Source organism: Natator depressus, chromosome 15, assembly GCF_965152275.1.
Source record: "Natator depressus isolate rNatDep1 chromosome 15, rNatDep2.hap1, whole genome shotgun sequence".
In the NCBI taxonomy this organism is placed as follows: Eukaryota; Metazoa; Chordata; order Testudines; family Cheloniidae; genus Natator; species Natator depressus.
The window spans coordinates 31,870,365-31,888,398 of NC_134248.1; the positions used below are offsets into that span (position 1 = coordinate 31,870,365).

The 18,034-nt window shown below is 44.1% G+C and overlaps 1 protein-coding gene across 1 annotated transcript in view; it reads right to left on the reverse strand.

Moving 5' to 3' along the window:
* Positions 1-8,167: 8,167 nt before the first annotated feature.
* PITPNB (phosphatidylinositol transfer protein beta) overlaps positions 8,168-18,034 on the reverse strand; it is a 78,233-nt gene continuing 68,366 nt past the window's right edge. Inside the window, exons 10-11 of the mRNA XM_074972608.1 lie at positions 15,389-15,511; positions 8,168-10,033 (exon numbers count right to left, since the gene is read on the reverse strand). Coding sequence (XP_074828709.1) covers positions 9,983-10,033; positions 15,389-15,511 — 174 coding nt within the window. The 3' untranslated portion in view covers positions 8,168-9,982. The remainder of the gene's footprint in view (positions 10,034-15,388; positions 15,512-18,034) is intronic.

Genomic DNA, 18,034 nt, shown 5'->3' on the forward strand with positions numbered 1-18,034 from the left:
CATTTACCAAAATGAACCATACAAGTTACAATTTATAGCAGATATTATGCAACTTTAGCAGGCCAAAAGTCTCTCCACAGAGAATAAGGCTCACACCAGTGCTGCAAGAGGAACCTGCACGGAATTCTCTACTGCTGTAGATGCATTTATAGAAAAAGCTTCAGGTGCTAAAGACTATTCACACATTATAGATCCAACCCTACAAACGCTCATGCACGCGAGGGATCCCATTTACTTTAATGGAACTACTCACAGAAGAACAGGAGTACTTGTGGCACCTTAGAGACTAACCAAGTTATTTGAGCATGAGCTTTCGTGAGCTACAGCTCACTTCATCGGATGCATCACGATGAAGCTCACGAAAGCTTATGCTCAAATAACTTGGTTAGTCTCTAAGGTGCCACAAGTCCTCCTGTTCTTTTTGCGAATACAGACTAACACGGCTGCTACTCTGAAGCTACTCATACAAGTTTATTTTTATGCAAGTCTTGCCGGATCGGCTCTAAGACGTGCAATAAAGAGGAATGTTACTTAGAGAGACGCTCTAGAGGCAAACAATGCAAGCTGATGCCTTCATCCCAATAATTCTCACTGAGTGTCATGAGATGACCTCAGGACTGTGCACCTAAATGAGACAGTGGTGCTGATGTTTGACACCCCCAGGAACCTCCTGATACCAACTGGCAGAGGGCCCAGGGAATGCAGTGTTTTACAGGGATCCTCTGGGTCAGTTACGTGCATAATAATTCATTAAAGGGTGGCCTGTGAGGTCTCTACTGACTAACTCACTGGTTGTGATAACCAGGGCAATGTATGTAAAGATAATGAGCTAGACACTTATAGTGGAAATTCTGTTCTTAGGGTCTGAATGAAAGCTGGTCACCAGGTGACTAACATGTTCCTTTCAGTCAGGTCAGACACTCCTATCTGTCGGGTTACATGCAAATTGAGTACTGTATACTGCACAATGGATTCCTAGTTGCATACTAAGCTACCAGCTAATCAAGATTAAGAAATAAACAAGAGATGGCAAAAATCTACAAGAAGAAACACCCACTCAGAAGGTGTCTGGTTTGTGAATAAAGTTCAGAAAGCCTGACGGGATATATCCAGGATTGCAAAGGGATGCCCTGGCGTCTGTCTCTCAGGAAGTGAGCTGACACTGGACTAGCTTAGGATTGCCAACTTTTGAATTCCAGAAAACCAAACACTCTAGCCCCGCCCACTTCCCCTCCCCTCCCCAAGGCCCCACCTCCAGCTCACTCCAGCCACCCCCCACGCATCGCTTGCTCTCCCCTGCCCTTGCTCACATGCTCATTTTCACTGCAAGGCCCAAACAGGCATATTTATTGTTTTGACAGATGTATTATGCTGAATTTTGTTACAGGACGGTAGAGCTGGCAGCAAAATAGTCAAAAAGGGTCATTTAAAAAAGAAATTTCACAAGGGTTTCCATGATTCTTTCCATCCCGTCTTCCTATTTTTCTTAACGAGCTCCATGTTTTTTGTTCACTAAAGTTATTGTAATTTTATATGTGGAATTAGGACCACACCTTATCACAGCTGCAATGGGCCCATTAAAGGCCCACTCCTGAAGCCCAAATACAAATCCATAGAGCACAACCACAGAAATGCACCCCTGTCCAGATACCTATAAAAATAAACCTGTAGAAACTGACTCCTACACCTACATGCAGATACACACGTGTATTCATGTGTACACATCTAGCATGCACTAACACATATACTTTCACATTATATACCACTACAATTGTTTAGTGCCTAGAGACCCCAATAAGATCAGGGTTCCAGGGCGGTAGGTGCTGGACATACACATAAAAAGAGTCTGCAACAAAGAGTTTATAATGTATCTAGACAAAGGTGAGGAGAAACGTATGATACATTGGCTCTTTCGCAATTACTAGTCAACATTCACTGTTTAATAAATACATTTCTTTTAGGGTTCCCTTCTATTTTAAAAACTTGTTATGAGACGAAGACATTTTATGTCATCAATTTTTTTGTGCACAAGCCAGCAAAAGGAATAAAAAAGTCAAAGTTAGTCCGCAAATTTTATTCACACAGTTACACACACATGCGACAATACACGCACCTCCCTACACAAAGGTCCAGTCTCTTACACACATACAATGCATGCATGCACACACTTACCTACACACACACACCCACCCACCCCCCCCCCAGCCGGGAAGGGAGGAGAGTGGGCTGGAAGGGAAAAGGAGTGTGTGTGTGTGTGTGTGTGTAGGAGAGAGGATGGGGAGGGAAAGAGGCCAAGGACAAGAGCAAGGTGGGGGTGAGAGGGAGCAGTGAAAGAGAGGAGGGGCTGTGGGGCGACGCAGAAGGCTACAGATGCATGAGGATGTGGGGGGCACAGGGGTGTATAGGGACATAACGGGAGTGCAGCAGTATATGGAGGTGAATGGGGTGCAGGGCTGTGGGAGGTGAAGGACATGGGGATGGCGGCTCTGGGAGCTGGAGAGGATGGGTGGGAGAGCACTGTAAGGGGTACAGGTCTGGGATGGGTAGGTGTGGGGGACAGGGCGGGATGGGACGGATGCAGTGAGGGGGATGGGGCTGCTGCGCCATTCCCAGCACACGGAGACAGGGATACATACCTTGAACTCCTGGGTGCCGGCGATGGGGCGACAGACCGCGGTTTGCTGCAGGGCACGAGCCGCAGCTCGAGCCCAACCACTGGAGGAGCGTGAGAAGAGGGGCGGCAGCAGCAGGAGAGGCGTGTGCTCCACAAGCCCCCAGCCGCCGCCTGCTGAGCACGCTAGTTTGCCTCCGCCCTGCCCCAGCCAAGGGGAGCCGCACCTGTGGGCAGGGGGCGGGACAGCACAGGGACAGCACAGGGACCCCCTGGCCACCCAGCCCTAAGCCTAGAAGCCAGCCCTGCTGGGCACTGCCCGGAGCCACACAGCGAGCCCGCCAGCCCTTTCTGCTTGGCGCTGCCAACCGAATACTCAGCGGTGCTGACTGGAGCCGCCGGGATCCCTTTTCAACCAGTTACTCAACTCCAGCCACGTGAATAATGTGGCTGAGTCGATGTAGCTTAGGTAGACTCACGGCAGCATCTACATCGCGCTGATCAATGGGAGAAACTCTGTCGACTTACCTTACACTTCTCGTTCTGGTGGAGTACTGAGTCAACGGGAGAGCCATCGGCAGTCGATTTAGCGGGTCTTCACTAGACCCACTAAATTGACCCCCGGTGGATCTATCGCCGCTCATCAATCCCCCGATAAGCGGAGACAAGCCCTACAGGGGCGCATGCAGAGGGCTGCAGGGCTGGAGTGTGCCTCTTGCTAACCTGCAGAGGGCCAGCGGAGCCCAAGTGGTCTGAGGGGGGAGTCCTTGTGCTGCCTGTGATTAGTAGTGTCAAGGAGCTGAACCCTGGGCAGGCACGGACAAGGATCCCACACGCTAAGGGCAGGGGAAAGTGAGGTGCCTTACAGCCCTGGAAAGCGTCATAGTTTGCATCTAGAGGCACTGAACTCTGAGGCAGAGAACAGAGGCTACGATTCCAAAGCCAGCATCCGCAGCACCAGGGGAACGTTAAGCAGCCCTTAACCCTCCTGGGCCCGTGTTCTTCAGCCTTTGGAATAGTGCCTTGGATGGCAGCACTCGTCCCACGTGATGGAGGAAGGATGGTCTCCTTTACACGCAGCTTGCACTGTATTCTGCAAGTAGCCATTTGACTTATGTTTTCAGGTTATGTAAATTTCATCCCTGCTGATAGAGGAACTGCTGCAAGCAGAATAAAATCAGCCAGAGGCTAAACTTTCCTTGCTCCAGCTGGGCTATGACGACACTGTTAGTTTGGTGCAGTTCCAAACACACCTACTGCCACTGGGATGGGGCTGGGAGAATGGGCAGCCTCTGACATCTAGCCAGTTCCCCTTTGATGTTGTTGTTGTCGGTACATGGTTTCTCCTCACTCTGAAAGTCACCTACTATTTTACAGGCAAACACTGTTCTTGTCAGCCTTGCTGGACCACCACTTTGTTTTAATAACATGCTAAATTTCTTATGAGACACACCCACCCTCAGCTTCACCACACAGCCCTGGTCAATATGCAGGTAAACTGAGGTAAGGGCAACTGCTGTTCTGCCTGCACCTGCACTAATCTCTCCTTTAGCACCACCAGGGAGCTGCACGTGTCTGGAGAGAAAGGGCACCAACGGTCACCACGTTATTCGTTCTGTAGTCTAACCTGGCCCAGATAAGGTTGAGATAAACTGGTGGTAAAGCTGGTGACATTATCTACATTATCCCTCCCCCATAGTTAGCAGCACTGGTGATAGCAGCAGTGGGAATATGTAGAATAAAAGTTCAAGGGATGGATCACTCGATTACCTGTTCTACTCATTCCCTCGGGGGCACCTGGCATTGGTCACTGTCGGAACACAGGATACTGGGCCAGATGAACCTTTGGTCTGACCCAGTATGGCAGTTCTTATGGGCAGACAAGACCAAGGTGTGGTGCGAATGCTGGGTGTTCAATGACACCATAAAGTAACAATGGAAAACAGTGACTAGAGAGAAAGCAAACAGAAGGAAAAAATAGGAATGAGTCAATTATTTAGTATTTGAGCGACTGCACCTCAAAAGACACATGTTCAAGTAGCCACAGCTAAGCCTCTCTGTATCTTACCAGCTTACTGACTGAACAAAATCCTCTTCCTGTAAAGATTCTGCTGCACTTCCCTTCTGCCTGGACATCACTCGGAGCCCCACACGTGGGCACTTTGTTCCTTTTTCTTGCGTTATTTCTAAACACTGGAAATAATCAAAACCAAGCTAAAGAACACAATTAGTGTTGTGCCCCTCCTAGATAAACAGAAACCATCAGTCACACACCAGTCAGAGCAGAAGAAGAAGAATTTAGACAACTGGCACTCCATGTTTTGAGAAAATAGTTACCAGAACTGCTCTACAGGGAGAGCACTGAGGTTGTGTGGTCAGTATGGGAGGGCAGGGAGCTGGCTTGCAATGGGATACCCACAGGCAAAGCTTTTGTTCAGCAAATATATTAATAAACACTAAGTCACTCTTTCTGTTCCCCTTCCGAGTCCTGCCTCGGCTTGCTGCACAGGGCAGTTTTGCTTCCGACTGATTCGCAGGCAGTGTCAGAATGCATTAAAGGCAAACAGGGAAGCCACATGTGTTGGTTTCACTATCACAACACATGAAAACCTTTACAGGTGTGAATTTTCACTGACTTCTGCAATTTAGCAGCTCTCACTTGATCCTATTAGAACTCATTTTACTCATTCATGAGTATTCGCACAAACATTTTTTCTAGGCTTTTTAGCCCTCAAAGTGTTGGGTTCTAACAGACTAAAACCCAACTTCGGCCTTTTCTGGGCAGCTGATATAACAATGAGACATTTTGCCTACAGAACAGCAAGGTACTATTGAAATACCAAGTAAGATTAAAGATAGCATCATCGTCCTGGCCTACTAAAACTTCACTAGCATCTCTTGACGCAGAGACTCCTATGGCTTCCTCAGAGACTGTCGTATACAGACCCTGCCTACGAGGTAGTTTAAAATGTGCTCAGAGTTTAAAGAATGCTACTGCTCTCACAATATTGGGAGCCTGTACTTCGTGGAAGGCGGAGACTTTCCTCCACCATATTGCCCACAAAGTCTCGAACCCATGGATGTGCTCTGCTGCTCCAAGCTGCCTTCATCTTGAAGCAGAGTTGAATATTTCTCACTGCACAGGGTTCTTTGATTGGACACTGACCAGGTGGAGACTGGGCTTGGATCAAAGCAAGATGATTGATGCTCAGTCCAGGCAAGGCTGAGGTGCCCGCGGCAGGCAACATGAAGTATTGAGAGGGAAACAGGTGTAATACCTGCCTGTTTAAAATAGTACATGCTGCTCACATCATGGGTATAGCGGTTCACCCATCCGACGGAGTTTCTGGGCATGACTGCTCTTCGTGTCCTATTCCCACCAGCATTTAGAGGATTGTGTCCAACTTGCCAATGCTACCCATCGTCACTTCCAACACATTTCTACCCCTACTATGTGAGGCTTTGCCTGGAGGTAACTGTCTCCAGCTAGCACAGAACACAGCTGACACCTGTTGAACAGCATCACCCACAGAGTAAATTTAACCACCACTAGGCCGAAGGCTCGACTGACTTTCTGTTACTTCCCCAGTGCAAGCTGAAGCTGCTGATTAATCTATACAAGACTTGCTTGGTTTGGGTTTAGTCTACCCAAGACACACTTTCTCCCCCACAATTTTGCAGCAGCAGAGACCCACCAAAGTGCCCAATCCAATAGCCCTATATTTAAACAACGGGGTCACAGAGTTCACAGGACAAGGCCCTTAGCACTTGAATTGGATTCCCTTTGGGCTAGCAGAGCCCAGTGCTGCCCTTCATGGCACGCTCCAGGCTCATCCACTTACTGAGGCTTCTGTCAGACCAGGGCAGGGAGGTCTGAGCTGAAGAGTCTGTTATTTCAATCTTTATGCATACACTTAGAATGCTAGACAAGCATCTTATATAAATAAAAATATTCATGGTCTTTGTCACCTGGCATATCACCCCACAACAGTACTGCCCCCATGGCAAGTGCTGAAACACGCATGGGAATATTCTCATGGCTATCCCTGCCTTACAACCCACATGAATTAGCAGCTCCTCTGAGCACACTGCTATTACTGTGACCACAGTGGTCATGGTTTCCTGCCTCCACAATATTTCTGGTGTCCAGGATTAGCACAGAATTCACTAGAACTAGGCTAGCGGCCACAGGTCAAAAGATGTGTGGAAATACAATGCACTGTCCTTAGCATGAACTGGCTACCTTCTACTGCAGGCTTTAGATGGACTTTAAGGATGTGTCTATACAGGGATAAAAGAACTGTGGCAACGCTGCAGCTGGTCTGGGTCAGCTGACTCAGGCTCGTGGGGCTAAGAATCTCTGTGTAGATGTTTGGGCTTAGGCTAGAGCCCAAGCTCTGGGACCCTCCACTCTTGCAGCCAAAACCTGAATGTCTACACAGTGATTTTTCAACCCCAAGCACCATGAGCCTGAGTCAGCTGACCTGGGCCAGTGACAGGTTTTTTGTCCCTGTGTAGCCATATTCCCATGCCAGTCCTGACGAGGTATCAGCCTTGGAAGAGCTTAATACTGTGTCTGCTGAAGGAGTAGGGCTGTTTCCCCAGCCCCGCATCACTATAATTTGAGAGTTTGATATGAGAGAGCAACAAAAATTAATGATGTCAGCCGCAGCTACCTACCAGTCTGCTTCTTCCAAAACATGTTCATTTTCTCCATATCGCTCCTCACATATGGAACATTCTTCCTGAACTTGGTGAAGTCACTACCCTTTCTCCTTGAAATCCCTCCTGCAGCCACTTCTGCTAGTGTGCCTATAGGAACCTGCCAACTATTGTCCATTAAAATGTAATTTAAAACAAGATGCAACAAAAGCATAAGCTCTTTCGGGCATGGAAAAGGTCTTCGTTTGCATCTGCACAAACACTTAGCACTATGGGATACTCAGTGGACCTTTGAATGCTACTGCAATAACTTGCAGAAAACACGACTAAACCGTTAGGAGGGGGATGCTGCTGCTTTCTGTATCGAGGTTGAAGAAATTTTGGCCCTGTCCACATCAGTGACTAAACTGTTTTAGCTACTTTGAGGGGTTCCTTGGGGAGATGGAGGAAAGAAGGTTGAACATCAGGATTCAAACACATTGCTCATTTTCTACTGCAGACTGTGCCACTGTTTCCAGACAAATAATTCTGAAGGCGAACGGCAAAAAAGCATCCGTTATCAACAGAACACACAAAATACAGCACAGCAGCAACACAGAGTCAGCTGACCAGTGCACTCCACAACTACCAATAACATCCCACCTAAGCAGTTACATTACTCCATTTGGATTCCAAGTAGTTCCAGGCTTTCCATCACCATTTGAATTTTTTTCTTCTTTTTCAGGTTAAATGACTGAAGAACATCAGATTTTGAACCGTCTCATACAGAGTTTCCACAGATCGAGAAAATTAAAATGACGGCAATATGAGAAAGCCACAAAGTGACATTAATGATACCTAAGACAAGACACAAAGGATATTTTATGATCAAATTTATTTAATTAAATTCCATTGACTGTTTTACTGTAGTTCACATCAGAGACTGCCAAAGTAAACTAAACATTTACATTCACTACAAAGTTCCCTCAAATTTTCATAGCTAGTCCAAAAAACAATAGAAACGATAGGGGTTCCTTTCCCTCCTCGGAATGTATTCCAGCTCCCATTGGTGAGAGCGGGAGTTACATTCCTGCACTGAAAAGAGAACTGAGCCCTTAGTTTCACAAATTTGCAAAAACCCTCCTTGTAGCAAGTTATATAAACATGGTTTAAAAGTTTTTACAAAACCAATCTTCTGCTGGTACAGAGAATAGACATCCATTTTCATTGCTAGGTGAGGAAGGATTAACTGAAGACTGACCTTGTAGCATGGACGATAGTGAGGCAATAATACAGTACAGACATACAAAAAAAAAAATCCATGTCCACTTGTCTGCAGTCACTGCAGTGCCTGACCGTCATCGCAGGAGGATGGACTAGGTGGGTTAGTCATATTCCAAGCCTGACCTGCTCCCCTTGAAATCAATGAGAGTTTTGCTGCTGACTGTAAAGGAAGAGGAATCACTCCCGCTATCAGCTAATTAAATAAGCAATTATTCCCAAATGTCTGGTGTGGGGTTGAAAAAACTAGACAGAGATCCTTCAGCAAACCTCGCCCTACAGAGGCTTCTGGGAGGAAACCTTACCTAACTAGTGGTCCTAAAATAAGTTGTTCCTGATTTAACAAGTATTTTGATAATATATCTATGATATGCTCCATTGCAATATTTTTCTTTAAAAAAAATCATGAAGACAACTTACTATTTGAGAACTATCTAAAAAAGGCCTTTATTATACCATCTTTCCTTTTATGTCTACTTCTAATAAATCAGAGAAACACGTCAGATGCTACAATTTAAACTTTCATCATATCTGAAAGTGAACATCTTTTTTAAAAGTGAATTTTCAACATGAAAAGAGCTAAAAGTCACCGTTATATTCCATTGCGCAATCTGTGTGAAATTGAGACCATTTGCATAGTTTCCAAACTAAAACTTTGAAAAAAATGATTTCAGAAATAAACGTCATTCTAGGGAAGTGCTACACCTTCAATTAAACTACACAGCCTAAATATACTTTAAAGGCTCAATACCAGTATTGTCAGTTACTTTGTTTGAAAGCCTCCTGGAAAATTGTTCAAACTGTTATAAATTACAAGCCATTTTTCCTTAATTTTGCCAATTTTTAATGAAGAAAACATTTGAATGTACAAAACTCCAATAAAACAGGTGATTTCTTTCAGCAAGATGGGTAAAAGTTGGGCCATTATTGTATTCCTCATTCAACAGGAAAAGTCTTCCAATTCTCACTAATAGAAAAAAATCTTCTGATTTGACTTAGATGACAATCCAGAAATAAATAGGTATAAATACATTCATAGTTCCTATTCCAAAATCACATAGGGAAAACACAAAATTGAAAATTAATTTATCTGAATTTGCTGGCTTATAATGAGACACAGGCAAATTATAGCAGAGTGATTCAAGAGGGAAATAAAACAAAGGTAGGGAATAAATTGGTCCAGTACTGACATTCAGGAAACATACCAGTTAGCATAATTCTGCAGTCAATTTATCCTTTAAATGACACTACTCAGTCAATCTGTATTTGCTTCAGGTTTATAATGAAAGCAGTTTCCTTTGTATCTTTGCTGAAGATGGGTATAGTACCCTAGAGAAACTGTAACAGCCCCTCAGTATGCGTGTATGTATATATAATTATATACAGATAATCATGCATCCACACACACATCTGTGTATCAACACTGCAAGTGACAGGTCAGATCCATCATCATTCATCATTGGCAGCACTTGTTCCTCTCACTTGGCCTTGATTACGTAACTGTAGAAAAAACAAAAGATACAATAAGTGCTAACAGTTACTCAAGTAAAATTAAAGTCTAAAAATGCAGATTTTACTAATTCTCTAAGAAAAATAGTGCAGTGCAGTCAAACCTTCACCAGCATTGAGTTGGATCATACTGTATCAGTTCAAATTTTCTAGGGAATCTTTTAGATTGGATACCAGTCTTGTGACTGGAACAGCAACTCAGATAACAAACAATGGAAATAAATACAAAGCACTCCCATATGTTGGATCTCTGGGATTTGAAGTTAGCTGCAGATACAGGATCCACCATTAAAAGTATGTGAGAAAATGCTCAGAGTAGGAAATATGAATATTAAGGTACTGGGTGTGAATATAAAGGTTTGGACTTCTGAGGAAATTAGTCCCTAGCGGCAGCATTTTAGGGAATTTTTTTTCTTGAACTGGGAAACAGACTGGTGTCCCCTCCACACACCCATTTCGATTGTACAGGTTTGTAAACACAGTTATATTTTCTTTAACCACAGAGAGGGTCGAATAGAGCAGCACAACGTCACTTTGTCCAGGAAGCCTCTTGCAGGCTTTGGAGTCTAAGTGTCCTGGATCCAAAGCACACGTCAGGAGACAAACTGTGGAGCATGCACTGTGAGCCTTTGCACCAGACAAGCGTAAGGATGATGAGATAGCTAGCTTGCACCACAATTACAGCATCCTGCTGACTGAACTGAGCATGTGCCCAGAGCCCATCATGATGCCAAAAGCATGCTGAAGGTCTCAAATGAATCCTCGCCCTGGGGGTGTTGTCCTGCTGTTGATTTTGTCAAAGCAGGGGTTCAGTCCCAAGAAAGGAAACTGGCTACAATGCCTTAGAATATTTTTTCCGCCAGGAACTCCCATGACCAGAAAAGATTCCTCCTTTTTCTCCCAGGAATTCACTTACACAGCTTGATTTTGCCTCTGAACTTACAGAGGATTCCTCTAGACGTCAGCAGCCACTGTGCCTCGAACGGAACCCTTCTTACGCATCTAAATGTAAAATAAAACTGTAAGCTATCAAATAAAGAACCTGTCACGAGGTTATTAGGAGAGAACTAAATGGCTCAGAGCCAGTCCCAGATCCAGCTGAAGGTGTGAGCAGGCTAGGTGCAAGGGGCACTCTGTAGGACAGGAAAGTCAGAGTGGGCAATGTACAGCTGCTGTAAAGGGAGGCAGCCCCTCAATTCCTAAGGGCCATCTGAAACCTATACCAAACTGCTTGAAGCACACAGCACTTGCACTGCTGCTCAGGGCTGATAGGGAGCACAGTCTTGGCAGTTTCAAGCTGCTTCCTTCTTATGCTCTGATTAGGATCCACTCTGTCCAGCAGTCAGCCGACGGAGCGCGTGTAATATGACAGAAGTGCTCTGGGTTGTCCACAGAGTCAGACCACATAAGGAGAGCAATCATACAGAAGAGTGAAATAGAGGTAAATGCAGAAAAACTGAACAGGATGTGAGGTGAGACTAGAAGCCCACTGAACAGGGATGAGAAGAGGCATCCAGGAAGCAGCAAACTGGAGAACCAAAAAAACCCGGCAACATAAAGGAGCAGAGAATCTAATGAAGTAAAGAAAAGTAACACCAGAAATGAAAAAAAGGAGAAAAGATTTTAAAGAAAGCAAATAGTAACAGAAAGCAACACAAGAGAATGCAAAACTGCCAACCTAATTAGACACTGGGCTGTTTCCTGCAAATTGTTTCTTTGTAACAACATAAAACTGCAGACACCTGTGAGCTCCTGGACTATATCACCAGAGAAGCTGAATACTGCTCAAGGCTGGAAGTGCAAGGACATTCCTATCATGCTGAGCATCTCATCATTGAGTCCCCTTCTCTCCGGTGGTCCAAGCCCATAATAGTAAATGTCAGCCTTGAAGTATTTGAGATTTAGTGAAAGTTACCATTTACCACAATATTTCAGCAAGTGCCTAGTTAAATGTGGCATGGGGAAAGCAGAAATACTTTTGGGATAAAATTAAAAGGAATGTTCAACTTTATCGGGGGTGACCCAATGCGTGGTTACACTTTGCCCTTAAGTTACCTTGGAATGTGTGTTTTATAGGTGCCTGCAGATACTGCTTTTTCTTTACTAGCGTAACAGAGGTCAGAGTGTTTCTATCAGCAGGAGCCAACCCTTTCTACGTGGCTCACAATAAGATATTCCAGCTACAAGACCACATGTTTTTTAAACAGTCACCAGAGTACATATTTGAAAAAAAGTGATTTAGTAAGTTATGAGGAGCTTTAAATCTCCTAAATCTTGAGAAACAAAACCATCTGCTTTATTCTGCAAAGAATGAAAGGGGAAGTAAAAGCCAGTTTCCAGGACAGACACAATCCTTAAAAAAAGGACGAAGTTAAGAGTTATACCCTGAAAACAAGAAAACCAGGTTTAACTTCAGCATGGCAGATAGAGCTAATGGACAGCAAATATTTTAGGGATTGAAGTATTTGCTAGTAGAGTGACAACATGGAAGTAGTTGCATGGCAGTGAACACAAACAGAAAAGTTACTGGTAATTTCTCATTAGTCCATGTTTTTATTCCCAGTTAGAGGAAAATCTTCACAAACTAGCATGTACTTCTGGAAGTAAAAGATCAGAGAGCACATTCTATTTATGTGAAACATTTGTGAATCTGAACATTTGATTTTTGAGATCACTTTTGCAAAGTGAAAAAAGCAGTTACTCACCTATGAGATATGTATCAACGGGTAGCCTCCTCCACAAAGACAAGCATCTACAATCCATGCAGACACAAAAAGGGGAAGGTTTAGGGAAGTTTTCCATGATCTCTGAGGCTTGTCCTACACATACCTGCAGTGTGCACACCTCACACTATATTTCCTTCTTTCCCAGAGAAACTGGATGATGTCTGGCCCATACCAGATCAGGAACTGAGGTGGTTGTTAAAAAAAAGAAAAAAAAAAGAACCCTTCTGATGAACTCCTTACAGATCGGAAACCACTCTTCCTCTTTCACAGATCCCTACTGATGGAATAGTTTCCCAAACTGGTCAGTCTGGGATAAAGCGGGAGTACAAGGGGAACTTTAACTATTTCCAAAAGAAATAATTTCTGATGTAGAGATGTCCTTCCATAACAAGCATCCACTTTCATATTGGCATCTAGGCAGGAGTGTTCATAAGGGGAGGGAGAGATCCATCTTATTCCAGAAAGTGTTTCTGGGATCTGCCAAAGCAGCTCCTTCCTTTGTCTTACTGGAAGAGGAAGGACATTTTGCACCCAGCTATGTTGATAAAACAGCCAGCCAGTTTATTTTCCCTTGGCTTAAAAGTTAGGAAATATGGGACGGCATTTTGAACCAGAGTAAACCGCCGAATACATTTCTTCCACCCACTCCCTCTACAGGGTCAGTAAATGGGGCATTTCGCCCCTCAAAGGCAAAACAGATGCATCTCACATTGCAAATATACAGTTGAACATTGTCCGAGTAACCATGCATAATGCTTTTGAGCCATCTTGATTGTGGTATTTTGCTTGAAAAAAGCTTATTGCTGAGAGCCATTATTGGTCATGTGGCCTTTGGAAACTGCCTCTGGCCTTGGCTGTCTGATAGTCTCTCCATATTTTGTCCTGAAGGTGGTTGGGTTTGTTGCCATCTACAGGTCTGTGAGTAGGAAATTCCAGTCATCCTGTATTATACTAGTGCTAACTCTTAAAGGAAAGTCAGGCATCTAAGACTGCTCAGGAATACAGCAGGTGCTTAACTACTAAAAGTAATCAAGGCAATACCCAATTCTGTGATCTGAAAAAAGTCTAGCAAACCCTTGGTCAATTGGGGAAATGGAATTGGCCATTCTGAAACCAATGATCTGTACTTATTCAAAAAAAGGCAAAATATTTTGACACAGACAGACATTTCTCAGCATTAGGAGGTCACGTACTGTACTTGGCATTCCATATGGCTAAGACATACAAGACTGTGCCCATCCAATGGTCCAAGAATCAAGTGTCTTGTAAGGGCGAGCAGAGTGAAGGATATCTGGCCTTTTCTTAAGAGCTGATCAAAGCCGTTCTCAGGGACTCCTGTGCTAAAAGACTGATTCCTACAACCTCTCCAGTCTCCGGAGCAGAGCCTGTTCAAACTCCCAGGTAAGGAGGGTTTGGTGGGCTCAAGTTCATGGGGATGAGCAGAAGCATCTCTATTCCTCCTCAAACATTTCCACACGATGCAAACAGCAATGTACAAGGTTGATCTAGCCACACATGCCCAGGGGTAACACTGGGGATGTGAGAGTCAGAGGTAGTGTTCAGATCAATAGCAAAGCAGGTCTGCTTGACCTGAGCCACAGTTTGTATTGGAGAAGAACTAGTATTAATAGCAATATGGGTCTGTGGCGAGAAAGGCAGGCTGTTTCAGGGTCTTTGGCAGACCAAATGCGTTGAAGTCTCACAGCTCATTACTCTAAATATTTGAGCAGAACCAGAGTGCTAGGAGGAAGACCGCAAGCCACATGGGTGCTGGGCAGTAAGGCGGTCAGCAAGCACCTTACAAAGTTCAAACTGTAGCTTTGGCAGATGCTAAAAAATCTGAATGAGGCTCAGAATTTACAGAGAAAGGCTCACAGTGGGAGAACCACACCCTGAAAAATGACTTTGCAGCAGAAAGGTCCTTTCCTAGCTTGTGGTGTTCCTCAGCATCTGAAAGAAGAGGGATAAAACTGCTTGAAGGATGAGATTTCTTTCAGATACCTCTGGGATCACACAGACAGGTCAGATTATGAGCATTCATAGCCTCCAAGACACGGAGGGAGGCAACACCCAGTGCTTGTTAATTCTCTGATGAGAGTTTTTTTTAGGGATGGGTTTCTCAAGGTCTATCACGCTCATCAAGACAAGTCAAACTGTCCTCATGTGACAAACTCACTTCAAGACATGTTTGAAGGGAAAAATAATCAACTCTAATTACAACTTGAAAACTGAACAAAAGACGCTTACGATGCAGAAGTGAGGTGACAGCTTCAAGGTCCGACTGACAAGTGGTAAAAAGGGAGCTGTGGGATTGCGTGCACTAGGTATATAATACAAGCATAAAGAGATGCTCAGTGCAGGCATTCAAGACATGGGATACTTACCAGAAACATTTACATTTCAACAACTCCTGGCTCTTTACAGCATGGTATGCAGAAGCTCCACAAGTGTGGCTCTGTGGAGGAGATCCAGTGAAGAGCGTAGCATTTATCAGTGTTATCCCATAGCACACAGAGTTGGACAGATGGACACAAGCAATTTATTTAGCCTTCTTTGATTCTTATACAGCTCCAACTACCATAGACTCTACATTTAAAAACAGCCCTCAAAGCATTCTTACCGCTTCCAGCTCTCGTTGGGTTTCATCCTCCATTCTCCTGATGTCTTCCATAGTCAGATCAATCCACTTGTCAATCCAACAAAACAGCTGGCGATGGAAGTTGGTAAATATCCTCTTTTCTTGCTTTAAGGAGACAAAGCAGCATTAGAAAATATGCTCATGATTTATCAAAAATGTCCAAAGGAGAATTGTGTTAAATTTTAAAGGCGGTTGCAGCTATATAGTCACATGCTCTTTATTTCACAATAGCACTATCCAGCCTCCCCAGACTCTTGGGTTTAAGTTAAAGATTTCACATCTCTTCTCTGCCTCTCAACAAGGAAAATGAAATGCACTTTGTAATAACTATTTGTTCTTAGAAAAAAGTTTGGCAATTGTGTTACTTGGAAAGGTTGTGGACGCATCCCGCAAAATACATTTACTTCACTGAATCTGATCCTAGACAGAATATACGTACCTCACAGGAACTAAAAACACTAAGGCATGAGCTACACAAGAGACAGAATCCACTTTAAAAAAACCCCAAAGCTAGTGTACAAGCTCAGTAATAAAAACATCTGTGGTAAAATGAGGGGAAGAAGAAAATGGCACTGGGAATTCAGTAGGTGGCACACTTCCACTCCCAGCCTCCTCCCTTCCCCTCTTGTATTAGAACTGAATTATGTCCCAGTATGGTGCAAGAAACAATTGGCAGCTTCAAAGGACATCTTTAAGAGACTTAACCGTGCACATGTAAGTCAAATCAAGGATCCCTTAGCACCTTTTCTTAGGAGTTAGAGGGGTTAGCCTCTATGTCCTGACCAGTTCCAATTTGGGTATTTCCATCTGTCTGCTATATTTAAGGTACCTGGTGATTTCCTTTGGATATTGCATTCCTGCCAATCCTAAACCATTTGTAGTATTGCTCTGTTAAAGAGCTGTAACTGTCCAACTCAAAAGTGGCTGTAGCAATTCCTGTAAAGCTTGTAGTGCTGTGAGATCTTTCAAGTTGCAAAGTAAGATACTGTTCTCATATCAATGACAGAAACTTTGCTCACTGTAGAATTGCCAACCCCGCTTCTTAACTTGCTAGACTTACATGGATAGGTATAGTTCTGTGTTGTACCATACACACACACACACACACACACACACACACACAAAGAGTAGTGAACTACTCAAGGTTGCAACCCGAAGTTCTCACACAGAATGTTTTGTCACCTCATTGATACTCCCTCCACCCCCCAGACTGTGGATCGGTTTGGTCACGACGTTAGGTGCATATAACACAAACAGTAAGCTCCTAAGAGCACTGCCTTAGTGTTATCTGTAAACGCCATGCACACATGTGGTACCATGTCAATAGTAATTACTCATGGGATTTTTTCTACTCTTATCCTTTGGAATGCTTCATTCTGGAGAAACTATGCTGATTACATAAAGCAAGGTTATGGCCACTGCCAATAAATGAAAACAGAGTCAGACTAACTCTCTATGAAGGGGAGTGGACTGACTTGAGTTAGTGACGGAAAGAACACAATGCGTTAGAATGTAAGCGATGAGGCCATGTATCAGGGAATCAGTTTTGGATCTTGCGCTTGGTTTATCCTCTTGTATTTTTTGGTGTGCAATCTGGACATGTGCAGCTCCTCTTCCTGGGAGAGCGAACAACTCAAGTACAAGCCTAAAGCAAGTGTGGTCCCAGCATCTTTTGGTCCTTACTAGGTGTCACTGCTATCATGGGCTACTCCATCTTCCTTGTCTCACTCCAAGTTACTGCTGCGGTCTCCAATCTTCTTGCCAAAGTACATATTGCAGTACATGCAGCTTTAAGGCAGCTACCTGCAGGTGTATTCTCAGTCAGAGCTAATAACCCCTGTGCACAGAAACTAGCAGCTGGCTCCACTTTGGTCCTTCACAGGCCAACGCCCTACCAAAAAGTTACAAAACATCTAGTTTTGGATAACCCATTGGTCCAGCACATTCTCCCATGGTACAGAATAACTGACATGAAGGTGCAACACACTGCCTGTATGTAGGTTGTGTGTCATTCAAGCTTCACTCTACTTACCCATTACCTTATAAAGAGAATAAATTACACAGCACAGAGAGTTCTTACACAGGATCTGCCATTTTGTATTTCTTCACAGGAGAGAGAACATCAATTATGGACACTCTCTCACCTATTGAATTTGGAATTCCTAAATTGTTCACATCAATCAGAGGGATGAATATTGGATGTGAACATGCTGGTTATACCCTACATGCAAGAAAGCCATAGATTAGTACTATGATCTCAATGCATGCTGCTTGCCCAGAATTCACCCAGAAGAGCTTCAGGTAACAAGAGGAAGTAAACAGTGCAAACTGTGACAAAACTAGTTGTCTGTGATCCTCAAGGTTGAGGATGATCTCTTTCACAGGTTTTATTTTTCATGGGTCCTTTCGTGACTGAGGAGTCAGATTCTTGAGCCACAGGGTCGTTGGCAGACACTGCAGGTAGTGTTGGAAGACAAGGTTGAGCCATGATTGCTGCATGACAGTTGTCTTTCCTTTCTTCTCTGAAGTCTTCCTGCAACCAGGGCAAGGTGATTTTCCTAAAAAAAATGGATGTTATCTCTCTGAGAAGTCTTCGCCAGTTATCGCTATCCTGGGCTGCTATCTCCC